This window comes from Drosophila sechellia, chromosome X (assembly GCF_004382195.2).
Source record: "Drosophila sechellia strain sech25 chromosome X, ASM438219v1, whole genome shotgun sequence".
Lineage (NCBI taxonomy): Eukaryota > Metazoa > Arthropoda > Insecta > Diptera > Drosophilidae > Drosophila > Drosophila sechellia.
In genome coordinates, this window is record NC_045954.1 from 2506417 (window position 1) to 2525385 (window position 18969).

The 18969-nt window shown below is 49.9% G+C and overlaps 2 protein-coding genes and 1 long non-coding RNA gene across 6 annotated transcripts in view; 2 read left to right on the forward strand and 1 right to left on the reverse strand.

The window, feature by feature from the left end:
- Positions 1–76: 76 nt before the first annotated feature.
- Positions 77–8909, forward strand: LOC6616170 (phosphatidylinositol 4-kinase alpha). 2 transcript variants are annotated; one of them, XM_032725080.1, is made up of 11 exons: positions 77–334; positions 792–1005; positions 1083–2144; positions 2650–2709; positions 3075–3576; positions 3642–4628; positions 4717–6521; positions 6583–7499; positions 7562–7750; positions 7828–8074; positions 8134–8909. In XM_032725080.1, the coding sequence occupies exons 1-11, from the start codon at positions 239–241 to the stop codon at positions 8517–8519; spliced, it is 6465 nt and encodes a 2154-aa protein (XP_032580971.1). In that variant the 5' UTR covers positions 77–238; the 3' UTR covers positions 8520–8909. The 2 variants fall into 2 exon arrangements, with proteins under 2 accessions (XP_032580971.1, XP_032580972.1); XM_032725081.1 differs by lacking the exon at positions 2650–2709.
- A 328-nt stretch (positions 8910–9237) lies between these two features.
- LOC6620798 (protein kinase shaggy) overlaps positions 9238–18969 on the forward strand; it is a 42756-nt gene continuing 33024 nt past the window's right edge. Inside the window, exons 1-3 of one of the 3 annotated variants that reach the window (XM_032725086.1) lie at positions 10112–10217; positions 16114–16344; positions 16580–17059. In XM_032725086.1, coding sequence (XP_032580977.1) covers positions 16975–17059 — 85 coding nt within the window. In that variant the 5' untranslated portion in view covers positions 10112–10217; positions 16114–16344; positions 16580–16974. Of the gene's footprint in view, positions 9381–10111; positions 10218–16113; positions 16345–16579; positions 17060–17926; positions 18713–18969 lie in introns of those variants that run through there. The other 2 variants (XM_032725085.1, XM_032725087.1) reach the window with 2 other exon arrangements.
- Positions 17057–17853, reverse strand: LOC116802049. Its single transcript, XR_004362444.1, has 3 exons — positions 17646–17853; positions 17208–17371; positions 17057–17149 (listed from the first exon to the last, which is right to left on the reverse strand). It is a non-coding gene; the product is annotated as an uncharacterized LOC116802049 (long non-coding RNA).

Genomic DNA, 18969 nt, shown 5'->3' on the forward strand with positions numbered 1-18969 from the left:
TTCCCGCGCACTTCGCAGCCAGCGCCACATTTGCTGGTCAATGCGCGCTGGTCACACTGGCGAAAGTAAAATAAAAAAAATTAGTTTTATTTAATTTCTTGCGAGCGAGCCACGAAAATGACGAACGCCTAGCGCGATTGCCCAAAACGACCCACTGAACCAACCGCACCGCACCGCAGCGAACCGTATCGAAACGAACGAACGGAGGAGGAGCAGGTGGCCGCCAGTTAGAGCAGCCATGACGATGACCGCCTCGGATAAATACACGTACCAGCGGACCGTTCTCTGCCTGGCCCGCGTTCTGGCGGGCATCCAGCCCACTCCCTGGGATAAGGTACATGTCCACCTGGCCACGCACTCCGCCAGCCCCTCCGCCAGCCACTGCCTGGCAATCGACTTTTCGCACTGACCTTGAGCGGCGGCCATAAAACAGACATGCGTGGGCGCTGAGGGGGCGGCGGTGAGGCGGTGGGGCGGTGGGGCAGCCTCGCAATTCGCAGGAGCCCCACACCAAACCAACTCAGTTCGCAAAAGTGCCATTGGAACATCAACAGTGCAGCGAATCTTCAGCTGTTGCTCACTGAAGCGCTCACACGAAAGCTGCTGATGATTCAGGCACAACAGAGGTGCTGTAGGATGTAGTTGTCTTCCCATTCACTGAGGTCACCAGCAGTAGAAGCTATTAGTTAGGCGTATATCATGAGTAGAGTGTATAGGTCAAGGAATAGGAATAGCAATAGCAATAAGCACAAGACACTAATCTATGGCTTCCTCTTGCCACACGCCCACAGGTGCAGACCCTGTTCCGGTATTGCCCGCAGGAGAATGCCGCCGGAGTGTTTTGCCTGGACACGCGGGCCCAGGATGCCGTGATTGCGCTGGGCATTTACTTTCTGGAGGGCGGCTGCCAGCACGAGGGCCAGATTGTGCCCTATCTGCTGCGTCTGGCCAAGTGCCTGCCGAAGGCGGTCTGGATTGACGATGCCCGGAGCAACAAAGTGGAACGTAAGTACCAGCTGCTTGCCACAGGAGTGCCTGCCACACCGTTGGCTAATCCTGGCTTCCCCACTTCCCTCTGGCAGGCATTCGCATTCCGTCGGCGGAGAAGTTCAGCTTCTGTTTGAACACCCTGCTGTCCGACATAGCGGCCAAGTGTCCGGATTCGCGCGAGGAGATCATCCTGAACCAGGTGGAAACGCTGAGCGCGCTCGCCAACATAGTCAAGTCGAGCAGGGACAGCAGCTCCGCGCCGCCGCCCATCATCCTGTGCAAGGCCACGGTGCCGCTGCTCTTCGGCCTGGCCCGATCGATGGGTCGCTATGCCAGCAACGATCCGCCGCTGCTGTGCCGCATTTTCCCGCCCGAGCTGCTGCCCATCCAGAAGGGCGGCGGCCGCGACGGCACCGGCTCGAGCAGCAGTGCCAGCGGCACCTGCGGCGGCTCCTTCAGCAGCAGCGAGCGACTGGCGGCCACGCATCACTTCCGACCCATCATACCGCGCTCCATGTCCGGCAGTCTGGCGCAGGCCCAGAACGCAAGCTACGACGATGGACGTCAGCGGTACGCGGGCGGCAAGCCCAGCAAGCCCTCGTTGCACAGCTACTTCTCGGTGCCGTACGATCCGCGGACGCACTTCTTCACGCGCTACGGCTCCAGTTTCAACCAATTCCCCAACATGCGCGTCTGCGAATCGCCCACGAAAGGCGGCCCACGACCTCTGTATCGTGTGCCTCCGTTTCCCATCCAGCATCTGCAGACCATCTTCGCGGTGTCCAAGAAGCTGCTCACCAAGGACACCCTCGAACATCTCGACGAGCAGGCCAGCGACATATTCTCGCTGCACCAAATCAAGGGCTACTGCTACAAGAGCTTCTCGGAAACGCTGAACCTGGTGCTGGTGACCCTGCTCCGGGAACTGCTGCAGCATCAGGTCGACCTGCCCACGCCGTTCACCAAGGATGTGCAGGAGTTCGTCAAGCGGCTCTTCCTCAACGGGCAGACGGAGCTGCAGAACAAGCAGCAGGACCAGGAGCGCGAGCGGCGCGAGGAGAACGGCATCTCGGTGGTCAACAAGTACAAGGTCAATGTGATGGCCAATGCGGCGTGCGTCGACCTGCTGGTTTGGGCCATTCGCGACGAAACGGGTAAGCGCACATCCTCGCCGCGGAGCAAGCGATCTTGAATTCCAGCTCAACGCAAAATGCAAATGCAAATGCAAATGGCAATATCCAAGCAGCAACTTATTGCAAAACAGATCGAAAGAGAGAGAGAGAGGGAAGTAGCTTCATTGCCAGTTAGAAGGAGAGAGTTCCATGATTATACCATTATAAATTAGCTCACAATCCATAGTCATGACCATCCAAGATGCTCATCCATCCAAGCACTCGAATAACTATGTGAGAGCGGGTAAAGGAGCTACTTCCTTCTGGTGCAGCACATTATCCATTATCCATTTATCGTATTTATTGAGTGAATTATGCTTTCCTTGGGTGCTTCTATATCTACATACTACACACGTTCAACTTCCTATTCTGCCCCTCTCTCTTTCTTCAGTAAGTTTCAGTTATTTCGTTTAATCTCTTTTAGTTTCTTATAGTTTGTTTGTATTGATTTTGTTTTTTGGTGGCCGGAACCCGGAATATGGTTCAGTTGACGTCGACTATAATGTGCCATCCCTGCAGAATGGCTTGCAATTTTTATTGAAGAAAGGTCAAGAGCAGTGTAATCCCCAATAGTTTCGATTCTTGCACCCACAAAACTGATCGTTAAGGGGGGAGCCATCCGAAAGAGCTTTCGTACTAATCCTCCAATTGGGAACATATTCGTTTCGATGAACTTCGATTAATTGGCCATAGTTTGCGTGGATTCCCCCTCTTAACTGAAACTACTTTGTACGTCGGTTTTGTGGCTTAATTGTTAATTGCCTGGCCAACGTTCGCTGCATGCTGCAACAGACCCACCTGATCCTCCTGATCCCTTTTTGTTCCTCGTTCCCTTGTTCCCTTGTTCCCTTGTTTGCAAACTGCCAAACGCCGCCATTGCCGTGTACTAATCAATACTTGCCACCCAAACAGAGGCGGACAAGCTGTGCGGCCGGCTGTCGCAGAAGCTGAACCTGGAGCTCAGCCACAAGATCGTGATGGATCACATGCCGCTGCTGATGGTTTGCCTGGAGGGACTGGGCAAGCTGGCCCACAAGTTCCCCAACATTGCCGGCACCTCGATCTCGTATCTGCGCGACTTCCTTGTGGCGCCCAGTCCCATTCTGGGCAAGCTCCACGACCATGCCATGCAATCGCTGGCCCAGCAGAAGAAGGAGAAGGAACTGACGCCCTTCAAGATTGCGGTCCAGCACTCGGACTCGCGGACGGCGGTCGTCATCTACGGGGATAATCAAAAGCCGCCGGGCAGCGGAACCGGTCGCAGTGGTCATGCCGCATTCGAGTCACTGCGCGATGCGGCCATCGAGAATCTATCGATCGCCCTGCGCGCTGCCCACACCCTGGACCAGTTCTGTGTGCCAGCTCTGGTGGCCAACGTCTCCAATCGGCTCTTCACAGCCGAAAAGTCTGGCAGGTGGGTGCAATGGTGCGATATATGTGTATATATAGTTGACTCATCCGACCGAGTCATGTTTTCAGTGAATCGCAAGGCGAGTGCCACAAATCCAACCTGGTCAGCTTGAACATCATCGTGATGCTGGGCCACGTGGCCGTGGCGCTGAAGGACACCTCGAAAACGACGCAGAACATCCTGCAGTTCTTTATCCAGCGCTTCTGCAAGGTGCCATCGGAGCAGAACGCCCTGATTGTGGATCAGCTGGGCTGCATGATCATCTCGCAGTGCGAAACGCACGTCTTCGATGAGATCATGAAGATGTTCTCGCGCGTCACCGTGCAATCGGCGTCGTTGGCGTACACCTCGGATCCGGAGCACCGGAAGCAATTCCATCACGTCTCGGATGCGGTGGTCAATGCATTGGGCAACATCGCGGCCAACATTCAAGGGGATGCCGAGATGCTGGAGCTGCTGGGCAAGCTGCTGGAGCTGTTCGTCCAGATCGGCTTGGACGGCGAGCGCAGCTACGACAATACACCGGGCGCCCAGAAGGCCAGCTCGCGTGCTGGCAATCTGGGCATGCTGATACCGGTGATTGCGGTACTGGTGCGCCGCCTGCCGCCGATCAAGAATCCCCGCCAGCGACTGCACAAGCTATTCAAGGACTTCTGGGCCTACTGTGTCGTGATGGGCTTCACCAACGCCCGCCTCTGGCCAGCGGACTGGTACCAGGGCGTGCAGCAGATAGCGGCCAAGTCGCCGCTACTCATCTCGCAGACCGCCCACAAGTCGGATATGCGGGAGCTCAACTACACGCTGGCCATCAAGAGCGATTCGGTGAACGAGCTGCGTAGCCAGATCCTGGTGCTCCTCGAGCACTCCTCGGACAACGTGGCCACGGCGATCAATAAGCTCTCATTTGCGCAGTGCACGTACCTGCTGAGCGTTTACTGGCTGGAGATGCTGCGCGTGGAGAATGCGGATGAGCCGAGTCTGGAGCCGATCATGAGCTACCTCTGCGACACGGCGCTCCAGAGGGACAAGACGGGCATCTGGCAGTGCGTCAAGTGGTAGGCTTTCTCGAATTAAGGCTTGACTTTCTTTGTGTTCCTAAGTAACCAATCATCCATTCATTTTTCCTTCCTCTGTTCCATATAGCGTTGCCGACCAGGTCTTCGAGAAGTTCCGCAACGTTCTATACGCCCACGACGAGATCCGCGAAAAGGTGCTGGAGTCGCAAGCCACGCTGCTGCTGGTCTACTTCAACCACATCCACAAACCCATCCAGATGGTGGCCGATCAGTACCTCTCCTTCCTGGTGGATCGCTTTCCCCACTTGCTCTGGAATCGCCGCGTGCTGTGGTGCATGCTGGACATCCTCCAGCTGCTGGCGTACTCCCTCAGCCTGGACCCCAACGAGGAGACGCCCACCTTGCGGGTGGTCTCGACGCCCTACACACTGCAGCTGATGGACTCGCTGCCGGCGCGAGAGCTGCGCCTCAAGGACTTCGCCGATCGGTGCCAGGGCATCGTGAATGAAGCCATGAAGTGGGCGCCGCGATCCACGCGCTCGCACCTACAGGAGTATCCCAACCAGATTCCCACGCCCGTGCTGGCTCACCACAGCGGACTGGCGCTGGCATTCGACTCGGTGGTGAGCAGCAGTGCCCAGCACACGGGCACCATGAGCAAGCGGCCGAGCTGCGTCAACTCCGACACGCCCAGATTCGTATCGGTGTTGTGCCTGAGGAGCAAATACGCCGGTGAGATCAGTGGCCTGCTGTCCGTACTTAGCGAGAAGGATAAAGCCGGCCTGGCGGACCGACTGGTCAGCGATGTGTGGGAGGCGTGTGCCGAGAAGAGCGACGCCCGCCATCGTGGCGCTCTCTGGCGTGCCACCGCCTACCTGATCATATGCTCGGAGATCAGCAGGAAACTGCTCCACGCGGTGGCCAGTTCGCAGCTGGAGCTGTTCACCGAATCGGCGATGGAGACCGCCGTTGAGTGCTGGCAGTGGGTGCTGACTGCCCGGCAGGATCTGGAGCTGTGCTTCATCCAGGAGATGGTCAGCGCCTGGCAGACGACATTCGAGAAGCGAATGGGCTTGTTCGCGTGGGAAACGGAGGTCACCAATCCCCTGGCCGCCTACGAAGGCTGCAAGCTGGTTAGCAAGCCCATACTGATCACGCCCCATCTGATTTGGCTGCAGCTGCTCTCCGAAATGGTGGACACAGCCAAGTATTGCAACAGGGACAAGGTGGAGATGTTCTGCCTCCTGCTGCACCGATGTCTTCCCGTTCTCAAGAGTAGCAAGCAGAACCGTCAGGTGTCCACCGTTGGCTGTCGCTTCAAGCTGCTGCAGTGCGGACTGTCGCTGCTGCAGGGCAACACCATTCCGAAGTCGCTCTCCAGAAATATCCTGCGCGAGCGGATATACTCCAACGCACTGGACTACTTCTGCGGACCACCCACGTGTCCCAATCAGAGCAGGGAGCAGCTACTGGAGGACATAATGATACTGCTGAAGTTCTGGCAGACGATGCGCAGTGAAAAGAAGCATCTGGTGACCTCGGAAGTGGGCGACTACGACTTGACAAATGCCTCCGTGAGCTCCACGCAAATGCTGGCCGTGAAAAATAATCCGGAAACGGCATCCCTGATCAGCGGCGGTGGGCTAGTCAACGACTACACGCGCTCCATGAGTGCCAGTGGCAATGCGGTGGGCATGGGCATGGGTGTAGCGGGCGGCGGGAGCAGCAGCGGCTGGTACAACACCATTCCGCACTCCACGTCCACGCTGTCGAAGCGATCGAATCGCTCCAAGCGGCTGCAGTACCAGAAGGATTCCTACGACAAGGACTACATGAAGAAGCGCAATCTGATCCTTGAGCTGCTGGCCGTCGAGCTTGAGTTCCTCATTACTTGGTACAATCCCAACAGTCTGCCGGATCTTATAGTGCCGGGTGAGTTAAAAAGAGTTGGCAACTTCAGTCCAGAACCTGATCGATCCCATTCCCTTTTCAGGCGAGGAACAGATCACGGAATGGCGCAACCGGCCGTACAAGCCGAACGTTTGGCGGGACTACGCGCGTCTCGCCTGGTGCTATAACCCGGCACTGGCTGTCTTCCTACCGCAGCGGATCAAGAACGCGGAGATCATTGATGAGGAGGTGTCGCGGCTGGTCTGCTCCGATCCCATAGCGGTGTGCCACATTCCCGAGGCGCTCAAGTACCTGTGCACCACCAAGAACCTGCTGCAGGAGAGCCCGGATCTGGTGTACATCCTCTCGTGGTCGCCAGTGACGCCCATCCATGCGCTCGCCTACTTCTCGCGGCAGTATCCATCGCATCCGCTGACAGCTCAGTACGCCGTGAAGACCCTCTCCTCGTATCCGGCGGAGTCGGTGCTGCCGTACATCCCGCAGCTGGTCCAAGCACTCCGGCACGACACCATGGGCTATGTGGTGGAGTTCATCAAGAATATATCGCGGCGGTCGCAGATAGTGGCGCACCAGCTGATCTGGAACATGCAGACGAACATGTACATGGACGAGGATCAGCAGCACAGGGATCCCAATCTGTACGAGGCACTCGATCAGCTATCGCAAAGTATTATCGCATCGTTCTCGGGCGCCGCCAAGCGGTTCTACGAGCGGGAGTTCGACTTCTTCGGCAAGATAACGGCCGTCTCCGGCGAGATTCGATCGTTTGCCAAGGGCATTGAGCGCAAGAACGCATGCCTGGCGGCGCTCAGCAGGATTAAGGTGCAGGGCGGCTGTTATCTGCCCTCCAATCCGGAGGCCATGGTCCTGGATATCGACTACAGCAGCGGCACGCCGATGCAAAGTGCAGCCAAGGCGCCGTATTTGGCCAGATTCCGGGTGTATCGTTGCGGCATCACGGAGCTGGAGACGCGCGCCATGGAGGTGTCCAATAATCCGGTAGGATTACCCTTGCCCCACATGCAACACCCAGCTTAGGCTTTCTTCGGTTTTGCTTACAGAACTCGCAGGAGGACGCCAAGATGACGCTGGGCGTGGAGTCGTGGCAGGCCGCCATTTTCAAGGTGGGCGACGACGTGCGCCAGGACATGCTGGCGCTGCAGGTGATCACCATCTTCAAGAACATCTTCCAGCAGGTGGGACTCGATCTGTTCCTCTTCCCCTACCGCGTTGTGGCCACCGCTCCGGGCGTAAGTTCTCCACCTCCCAACTACCTATAGGTATAGTGGCGTGATATCCTAATCATGTTTGCTTAATGTTCCTTCAGTGCGGCGTCATCGAGTGCGTGCCGAATGCCAAGTCGAGGGATCAACTCGGCCGACAGACGGACAGTGGACTCTCCGAGTATTTCCAGCATCAGTACGGCGACGAGAGCTCCAAGGAGTTCCAGGCGGCGCGCGCCAACTTTGTCAAGTCCATGGCGGCCTACTCGTTGATCGGCTATTTGCTTCAGATCAAGGATCGCCACAATGGCAACATCATGATCGACAAGGATGGCCACATCATACACATAGGTGACTCACTTGGTTAGTGCGCTGGGCATATCGTTGTCTACAATACGATTTCGTTGCAGATTTTGGCTTTATGTTCGAGTCGTCGCCAGGAGGTAATATCGGCTTCGAGCCGGACATGAAGCTGACCGACGAAATGGTCATGATCATGGGCGGCAAGATGGACTCGCCGGCCTTCAAGTGGTTCTGCGAGCTGTGCGTGCAGGCCTTCCTCGCCGTTCGTCCGTACCAGGACGCAATCGTCTCGCTGGTATCCCTGATGCTGGACACTGGACTGCCCTGCTTCCGCGGCCAGACGATCAATCTGCTGAAGCAGCGCTTCGTGGCCACCAAGAACAACAAGGAGGCGGCCGCCCACATGCTGGCTGTCATCCGCAACTCGTACCAGAACTTCCGCACGCGTACCTACGACATGATCCAGTACTACCAGAACCAGATACCCTACTAAACCCAAGTTGCAGGCTCCTCGCGTTCGTTGTTGTTTGGCCAAAAGACACTTAAAAAAATACACTCCCCATTAGTCCCAACTGGAAATCAGTACACCCCGTACTCGAATCCTTCTATCCGTATTATCAATGTTTCGTTGTCGTATTCCTTAACCCGTATTTCTCCGAGTGTGTGTTTCGTTTTACCTTCGAGTACTTATAAGATGTTGAACTTTTTCCAAGATTTTACGACGCATATATACGTTATACAATATTTATAAATATTAAATCAATTATAGGGCAATATGTTATATAATGGTAAAACAAGAAACGTATTATTAGAGGGAAGTGGATGTCGTTTTTGGTGGTTCCAATAAATAAAAGGTTTTCCTTCAGAAATTATGCATTGCAAACGATGCGGTTGTTCTATTATATATCGCTTTTAAATAACAGCTCTTAAATGGCATATTAAAAAAATAAAGATATTTTATAACATATTTGAACATAAAATTTCATAATTAAGCGATAAAATCAAATTATTGAATACATTTTCAACAGTCGATAAGTATTATTTCGATAACACCCGATAACAAGGTGGTTAGCGTCAGTATTAAATGGCATTTCTGGTATTCGTGACTGCATTGCGCTCATCTCCTTTTGATAGTTTCTTGCGATTTCTGCGCACGGTCACGCTTTACAGTCGGACTAAAAAAATATACAGATCTTTTGTTGTAAGTAAAAAACTCGAAAAGTAAAATAGAAGCCATTTGGCGAAACTCGCAGCTGCTAAAAAGTGCCAAAAAGTAACAAACAAGTGACCCAGCATACGGCAGTTTTCCCAATTTTCGCCCCACACTTTTTTTTGTGCGAAGCGAATGTGAAAGGTACATATATATATATACATATATACGGAAGCAAGGTGTAGCAAAAGACGAAAAAAAGCAGCAGAGCGTGTTTGTGTGTGTGTTGAGTAAAAGAAAGCAGTCGAAAAATGAAACGCATGAAAATGTCACGAAAAGCGATGAAGCCAAGAGAAACGTATACATGAAAGCGCAAAAACACAAAAGGCGAACATAATATTAATAATTTTTCGAAATAAGTGCTCATGAGCACCGCTCTCTCGACGTGTGCCTCCGTATGAGCGTGTGTGTGTGAGTGTGTGTGTATGTATGTAAGCGTGCGTTCCGTTCCTATTTTTTTCACCCCATGCGTGTTCCTTTTTTTTGTTGTGTTTGCGTTTGAATTGCTAAGGAAATGGTGGAAATTCTAGAGAAATTAATACTGGAAAATTGCGATTTATTTTTTGTAGTACATTGCACACACGCACACACCGAAAGGCGAGGAAATTGCGTTACACAAGCACACCCGCTGCCGGCGTCGCTGCCAGCGTCTCTGCCCAGAACCTCCGCTGTGGTGAACAAGTGTACGTGTGTGTGTGTGTCGCGTGTCTCTCTCTGCGCGAGTATGTGTGCCTGTGTGGGTGTGCGTGCTTCAATAATCAAATAACATTTTTTTTCGAGTGTTGCAAGCCAGCGAATTGAAATAAAATAACAAACGAAACCAAAGTAACAAGAAAGTAAATAAATTGTTGCAGAAAGCAACCAAACACACACGCGAAAAACGAATTGAAACGAAAACGAACGAAACTGCAGCCAAACTGAGCCTCTACGCCTGCGTCGACGTCGACTGCGCAGCCAGCGCACAGTGGAACAGAATTGCAGGTAAGTGGGCCACAACTACACCGACCCCATTAAATTTAAACATAGCTTTGTTTCTGAAACGTTAAAAATCGGCATTACTTGTGCTGCCAAAAATGTAGGTACAGTAAGGCCCCGAAAAAGTGGAAAGTTCTACATAAATTTACCCACAATATTAGATTAGCTTATAGTACCACATGTTCTTTTTGCAAAGTTAAGACCCCTGTTTAAATTGCTAACACAGGGGATATACCCACTAGTGGTTAGGGTAGCTATGCACTGGAAGAGATCGGTGCAATAAGTGCGTCAAGTGCTTTTTCGATCGGTGCGACATTACTCATTTGGATGTTAATTGATTGAGCAGCGAGATATCCGTAACAACGCTTTTCCCACATCCAATGCAAATATAATGAAATATTTTTTCTTTAATCCCGTACAATTACGAATCTCACTGGCGTTGATATGTGCAGTTACTTAAACATTGCTCAGTGCATCTGGCGGTGTCCCCACTGTGCTCAATTTCGACCCACTGTGGCTATGGCGACGTTTCCATGAAATTAACAGTCTGCCTGTCGTCGGTCAAAGGAATTTAAATTAAATAAGACGAAATTGGTGCGAAAAGTCTTTGTGTATGGCGTTGTTGTTGTGGGCTCGTTGCTGCTTGTAGCGGATTGTATATCATTATTTTGACTGCAAAGTGCAACGTTTGCACTGAAAGTGAAGACAACAAGTAAACACCTAAATTCACATGCGTGTGATCGGACTTGAATTTCTTGTGGTTCTATTCTATTCTGTGGTTCGTTCTATTTTCATTTTAGTGTGCAAGCATGGTTGTCAATAAATGTCAATAAATTCTTTGCTCCTGGAATTATTTACTTTGTAGGCTGGCAATTTGACACTCAACTGCGACATTTTATCCTCAATAGAGAGTAATATTTCTTTGCAGTTTGTAGTGCAGTGTTTTTGAGGCTTCCCTGTAGGGAAATGCCTTCGCAATAAATGTCAGCCTGCACGGTGCAAGGGTGGGCCTAGAAAGCGAGAGAGAGAGAGGAAGAGAGCGCAAAGGAAAGAGAGAGACGCGCTATGCGACGGCACGAGATCCGCCCCACCCCTCCTCTCTTCCTTTCCTGCGGCCCACAGGCACATGCACACCAACGCCCACGAACTTTGCAGGGGCACGCACACTCGTGCAACTCCACGCCAGAGTTGTCAACTTCCTGTACACGTGCTCCACTCTCGCCTGGCAACTCCGCTCAGTTAGGGGAAACAAGATTGCGCAAAAGTGCAGGGCACAAAAATACGGGGTGGCAAATGATTGACTTTTCACGTTTCATTTCCAAGTCGGGCTTCTGTGGATCAGCTGTTCTTCTGCCGCACACCCACACATCTGCGCCTGGCTTTGTGTTGTGGTGGCAACACTTCTGCTCAGTGTGTGTACGTGACGATGTCCTTCGCCTGCGCGTCACATTCCGATACTTTGTACACAGTGTGCACGCCGCCAACGTCTTATCGATTATTCCATTAGTCATCGTCTTCTTTTTGGGAACTGGCCGCTTGGAGAGTTATAAAAACATCACATCTTCATCTTTAGTACCGCCACTTAAAGTGCAGGCACTATTAAATTTTGCTTTCCCATTGAAATGATCGTTTTTGTATTACCTGTAGAATTGGCCGAGAAACCGTGAGCGGAATACTAAGTTTATGTGCATATCAACCTGTATTTGGTGGTGGTTTTGCGGCCATTTTTCCGACCGCTAGCCACTAAATCCACTAATCCACAGGACAAGTATGAGCTGTTTAGCCAAGTTGATTTATTTATTTGTCCAGTAGTGGGCAATGAGCTTTTTGGCGCGAAGGAGGCGGCAGGGCTGACATCATTTTGCAGTCGGTAATCGATTGCAGTGGGAATTTGACATTTGACAGTGTTGTAAAGCGGCAGGGCAGCAGCACTAGTTGCGTCGCGTCTCAGTCGCTGCGCTGTCGACGGCGACGTCCTTGCTGAGCTCCTGTAACGGCTCTCTCGAGGCATTTTCCCCGGACTCTCTCTCAGTTTTCCTCTGCCTTTCCCGTTTGGTTCGTCAGTCGAATTCTGCCAGCAGCGGGCTCAAAATCAATGCAAATTTTCGCGCCGCCGTTTTCCACGCTTTTCACAATTATGCTCGGTTCCCAGCCGAGCGGTTTGACTTACTTTATTTTCAAATACCTATTTTAGTTACAGAAACTGGTTTAGATAGTGGTAAAAATCAGCTGATTAGCATTACGTAATTGTGTGTGTGTGTGTCACGTGCGTTGCTCTCTTAAGCGTGTGTGTGTGTGTAGGTGTGTGTGCGTGGGTGCTGCATTTTCTCCTTTTCATTTAGCCGGCAGCCGAAAACTTGGAAACCACTTCCAATCTGAAAACCCTTTTTTCTTCTATTTTTTTGAGTGCATTATGGTTTTCCAACTACGTCATTGAAGAACCGAAAAGAAGTAAGTTTGGATAGCGGAGTGTATAATTATAATCTATAAGAAGGACTTCCGAAGATCCCTTTCGACTCATTTGTTTATCGATGTTAAAGGCAAATAGCTAAAACTAATAAGAATTCCCCTTCAGCGTAATAATCTATTACCACTTTTCGCTGCTGATATCTGCTGATACCATCGAACTGGAAATGTCCTATTGTTCTTGTTATTGTTTTCAAATCATTTCGAAATACGACAAATAATTTAAACTCCCCATACTTGTACATACATACACATACTTACGTACGTATATACTGTGCGGTTCAAACGATAAGATTATGATTGGGTTCTTTGTTGCTTAATTCCATTTGAAAGTACACTGTGTATATCATTATTTGATATTGTTACTGGGTTCTTCCATTGATACTGGCCACAGGTGGGGAATATATAGAAATGACTGCGGAATAATTGAGCTGTGTATTACAAATGCGATCAGTAGATAGGTGGACTGGAAATACTCCGTAATTTGCGTGATCCAAAAATAGGGGGGTTTCCCCTTGAGCTGACCAACCGGCGGAAAAACAATAACTTCAAAAAAAGAAAAATGTGAAAAACCAAATAGAAGGAGAAAATAGAAAGAACCCAACAATGGCAATTTATACGCTCTATTCGAACGTTTCTTTGGTTGTGTGGGGCGCGTGTATCAATAAATAAAATCAACTAAAAATACGTGTGAAACGCACGCGAAAATAGCCGGCAATCGGCAAATGAAAAGAAAAGCGCGGGTAGGGGGGTGGGGTGGTTAGGAAAAGCGCGGGGGGTGGACAGCGGGAAAATTATGACGCGTTCGCGACTTTTGCGCGAAGGCGGTTGGACCCAGCGAACCCCGCCCCTTTTGCCAAAAATAATCATCACCATTGGGGCGACACTTTCTGCGAAACTCACGAATGCAGGGGGCAAAAAAAAAGCACAGGGAAATTGGGAAAATTGGGTAAGGAAAAGTCGTCGGCACGCAGAGCTTCATTTTAAATTCAATTAAGGGACATCAAGGCAGTTATTGAACTGCCAATAGTTAAACGGCTTTGGGAAATCGAAACCGACCGAAAAACATCAAACGTCCGAAAAGCACTGTGAGAAAAAGTCGGTACAAACCATATATGCCTTTCGAAAATAAAGAAAAAAAAAAAGAAAAAAAATATCAACGAATCTGTATTAATATCAATTTTCTGTTGATCTGACTTAGTTTCTGAGAAAAAGTGAAAAAGTAGAATTTTTTTTTAGCTGTTTCTCGGATGGATTTTTGATGAAGGGGGGGCCTTCGTCACCAGCTCGCTCTACCATATCGCCCCGCATTTCCCGCCCGTTTACGGTTGCTGCCAAAATGTTTGCCTTGACGCTTTTAACCTTGATGGATTCGCTTTTGGAGGCGTTGGGCGGTGGGCGGTGGATGTGTGGATGTGTGGGTGGTGCAGAAGTGTTTGCTGCTGGAATGCCATAGCATACTTTCTAGAGTGCGGCCACAAACACAACAGCACACACACACAGGCACACACACACCCGCAAACACCACAGCCCTCGGGTGTGCATTGATTTTTCTGTTCTCCTTGCTTTCCTCATTTTTCCTTGATTTTGTTGTGTATTTACTCATCTTTTTTGGGTTGCCAGGCAGCCACCGCAAGGCTCACAAGAAGGGTCGTCCTCCTGCGCCCGCTGACCCCTGCGATCGATAATTTATAGAGGCGCATCATTGGCATCGTCGAGTGAAATTCAGATGGCGATGACGCTGTTGTTCCTTTGATATTTAAACGGCCAACTAGCAGCAGCACTAGTTTGTATGCGATCAGCTTCATATTTTCTATTTATTAGAGAATTTACTTTTTCCCGGAGCTTCCATTCGAGCTCTGGTCCTTGGTCCTTAGTTCTTAGTACTCCGTCCTTAGTCCAACATTAATTACGCGAATTGCGATGGCTGGCGCGAATTTACTTTGGCCGAACACGCAATTCGCTGGGGTCAGGTCAAGTGACCTTCGCCCCGCTCTCTGGCGCAAGTGACTAACGTTTTGGTACGATTCTGGCCAAGTCAGTCGAATGAATGAGCTAATTGAATGAATGGAAATGAGATGGCGACTAACGCAAATGTGGAAGCCTGCTGGCGGGGTCAAAACCCGAGGGGATGGCTGGGCAGTACGGGAAATTGGAATTGGAGAACCTTTTCGACGCTGCGGCGTTTGGTTTTGTGGGTCAAATGGCGGCAGTCGCATGACGACAGCCACGAAAATGAAACCTACGAAGCGTCCTCGTTGTCGTCGTCGGTGTGTCGCCAGTAGTTCCCTCTTTTTCTCGTCGTCGTCTCTCTCTCTCTCTCTCTCTCGCACTCTGCGCTGCCCTTTGACCCCTTTCTGCCACAGTCACCCCCCTGCAATTTGGCTCCTTCTATTTACACATTGGGCTTATTATTTATGCCCTTTCTGCAGCGGGCCACTTGCATTTTTAACGACGACCTTTGCGGCCCATAAAGTAACAATCTATTTCCAATGCAAACCGATTAGAAAACTCATGTTCATCCTCGCACAGAAGGATCCATCGGGATGGGACGGGGGCGGATACATGATGGGATGTGTTCTAGGATAGGAGTTAGGACTTGGACTTACTTTCTCATGCCACGTACTCTGCTTGTCCTTTGTATTGTACTTGAATTTATTGCATGCAGTTTGGCCGCTCGCGTGGTGGAAAGTCATAAATTGGAGGCTCCCCGCTTTTCCGGCCCCGCCCCTTTCGCGCCGCCCTTGCAGTTGATCTATTTAAAATTAAATGGTGTCATTGCCAGGCGGGCAGTCGTCTCTCTCTCGCTCGCTCTCTGCTTTCCTAGTCACTCTCTCTCCTCGTCCTTTTTTTTTTCCAGCTGCAGGACACTTTGTCGAAGGTCTTGTGGGCCGGAAAAAAAGGGTGGTAATGGATTTGGGCATGCACCACTACTACTACTTTTGGTTTATTTGCACTGCAATATTGCAGATTCAGAGACTACTTCGAAGTGGAAATTTTAAGGATACCCAACTGGGAAATGCCGGAAAAGGTTATTCCACTTGTTGGCTGTGGTCCATGCGCGTGGAGTTCTCAATCAGATCAGTTGCAGTTGGTCAGTCCGATGGACATTGGCGGAGCGTCACTGCAAGTGGGTCAATCAGTGGGCGCCACGCCCTAACCTTTGCCCACGCACCGGGTCCATCTAGCTGAGTGTGCCCACCAGTTTGCTTGTGGCTCTTGGAGGTTTTCTCGGCTGAAACGTGGCCACCCGGCTGTTGCAGCTTTGATTAACATCTGTTTGCAAATTGCGGGGCAATTTATTTTGTTGACACCGTGTGGGGGGAAGGGGGGAGGTAGGTGGTCTGTTAGTCAGCCCCCTTTGTCACTGTGCCCCTTCGATTTCCTTGCAATTTCCAACACAACTAACTGCCAATTTCTCTTTCTTTTGTTGCAGGCTGCAGTGCGCCCGTCTCTTTCGCACCCATTTGAAGAGCTGCCAGTGGGAAAAGGAGCGGATTTTCAAGTGGACTGAGAACTTTGTGTATTTAAAAACATACAATAAAAAAAAAACAACTGAAAATAAACAAAAGAACAAGAGCTGTTGTGCAACTATGAAAAAGTCAATCAAAATTAAACGAAAAACCGGGAATTCGACCAAACTGCATTTGTGTGTGTGAATGAATCGGTAAAATATACAACAACAATACCCCAAAAACCAAAAACATTCGAAAACGAAAAGGAAAACGCGAAAGCAAAGTTTCTAAAATAAAAATTAGGATAATTAACCTATTAACCCAACCAAATGAATTGAGAAATTGAATTCTTTAAAATAAGATATTAAGCGTTTTTTTTTTTTTTTGATTATTCAGTAGGTTACAAGCTATATATCGCTAATGAAATAAAATTTTTAATAATTGCAGCCAATGAACAGTTACAATTGTTGAGCCGTTGACGAGTTTGTGTGTTTGAAAAGAGAAGCCGGAAATACAGAACTAAAGTTGATTCTTGCCAAAATACTCGAAACAACACTGCTGCATGCCAATGGCCTTGCAGTGCAGTAGAAAAACGCAGCAGCCGAAGAAGTAGCTGTAAAACGTGGTTTTTTTTGACATACTCGTTGTTTTGTAGTGGCAATAAAACCGAAATCGCAGCAATAACAACACCGCGGCCACGAGCAACGCAGTTATATCGAAGCCAGCTGAGCTACCAATTAGTTGAGATAATCACCTCAGAACCAACAGCAAGCCAGCTCCAAAGAGTTATAAAAGCCGAACAAGGAAGGAGCACCGGAAGCAAAGCAGCAGCAGGCGTTACGATGAGCGGTCGTCCAAGAACTTCCTCCTTCGCCGAGGGCAACAAACAGTCGCCGAGTTTGGTGCTGGGCGGCGTCAAAACATGCAGTAAGTAGAGCCAGATCCTTAACGAATATCCATCCCCACTGCAGCGAAGGATCCAAAATCCTGGCATATCCTTTCATTCAATTTTACAGCCTGAGAATAACATACATATTACATGGGTGTAACAGCGGTGTAGAACTAGCGCTCGCACCGATTGGGAATTATAAGTGTGCATAGTGGCGCAGTGATAATCGAAATCTTGTTTTCTTGTTACTTCCTTCGTTAGTTACTCAGAATGTAATTTGTGTGCTCCTGATCCGTTTCACAACAAAGCCCAAGATGTTTATTTCAGCAAATTAATTAAGCGACCAGTTGCTGTAAAGTGAAATTAAGCCTTAATTGAGTCGCTGCTTTATTTGTTAGATTTTGTGTTCTTGAGTAATTGAATTTTATTACTCAGCTGTTTTGGGCACACGGCTGTTTTTAGCCCTCGATACGCGAAAAATGCCATCGTATTATCAGTGCTTACCCCGCCCGCCCCTTTTCAACGCTTCTGCTACCACCTGTGTTAAATGTTAAAAGCTTAATTCTTAACAGCGGCTGCTTAGCAGAATGTTCTCTCTCTCTCGCCCTCTCTTCACTCACTTACTCTGCCGCTCTCTTGTGCTCTTCTTCTTTGCCAGTCAATCGATAAATATGTCCAAGTATTCGTATTCGCCGCTCTCTCAGCTGCCTCTTTTTCGCCGCATTTTCGCTGCGCTCGACTTTTGCGCTGGTATGCGTGTCTGCTGTTTTCTGTTTAATTCGCCTTTTTGCTCGGATTCCGCAGCGAAAACGTCAAATTTTTAGTAGCACGAAATTCGTGGCGAGAAGAACGCTGAAATCGAAAAACGCGCGCCACAAATTAAAGTTAATAGTGGAAAACAATAAGAGTAAAACCTTTGAATTTTCCGCTCTGCCGCTGTCACCGCGCTGCCTGCGTCGCTGCCCCCCGCTGCGCTGACGCTGCTGCGAATTTAGTTTCAATCGAGATTCACTCGCTGTGTGTTCGAGTTCTCTGCTCTTCACTCTTCGCTTCGCCTTTGATACCCGAGTTTGCACTAAATAACGCAGGAAAAAAGCGCTGAATAAAACACGAAAAACGCAGAGAAAGAAGCAGAAGTAAAGCACCTCGAAAACACCGCAGAAAAGGCGAAAAAGCGACGAAACTAAGCCAAGAAGGCAAAAACGAAATCAAACGTCACTTTAATTTTGTTCTGTGCCCCTGTGTGTGTGTGTATTTGTGTGCGCGCGCGCTCGTGTGTGTATGTGTGTCAGTGTCCGTGCGTGTGTGTATCAGTAACTGCTGCGCTGCAGTCGACAGCGCGGCGACTGCGACGCCGTTAGCGCTGCAGAAGTTTTCGCCAGCAGAGAACAGAAATAACAAAAGGAAGTGGCTGAGGAAAAGAAGGTCAACAGTTTAAAACCCAAATCAACCCAAAATCAAAAATCCAAAAACCCACCGAACGACCGACCGACCGCCCAGCCACCCACACTTTCTTCGCTGCTCTCGGCGACCGCGACAGCGATAGCGGCGTCGACGTCCAGCGCCTTTCGCTTCTCCCGTTCTTCGCATCGCATCGCCTAGCATTTCTTCACTTCACCTCGATTCAACAGCGCTTTTCCGCTCCGCAACCTCATCGAGTATGTTGATCAACCGCGGCTCCCTACTCGAAGGTAAATCCGCGACAACAACAACAACAGCAGCAGCAGCAGCACGTACATAAAATAAACAACCAGTTGCGGGGAAATTTAAAATAAAATTAAGGAAAATCACACACGAAGCAGGCGCTTTTCCACCGTGCCCTTTGACCCTAATTTCCTTGGCCGTTTCCCAATTGCTCATATAGTTTCTGGAGAGAGACAAAGCGAGAGAGAGAGAGACAGAGAGAATTAATCGTAACAGATTCCAAAGCCAATAGCATCTGTTTTTC

What these genes read in the sequence shown, in the direction of transcription:
- LOC6616170 (XM_032725080.1), top strand. Translation starts at nt 239, where the DNA reads ATGACGATGACCGCCTCGGATAAATACACGTACCAGCGGACCGTTCTC. An exon ending in CCGGAGCAACAAAGTGGAAC is followed by an intron (nt 1,006 to 1,082) that starts GTAAGTACCAGC and finishes TCCCTCTGGCAG; the next exon opens with GCATTCGCATTCCGTCGGCG. An exon ending in GCAATTTTTATTGAAGAAAG is followed by an intron (nt 2,710 to 3,074) that starts GTCAAGAGCAGT and finishes CCACCCAAACAG; the next exon opens with AGGCGGACAAGCTGTGCGGC.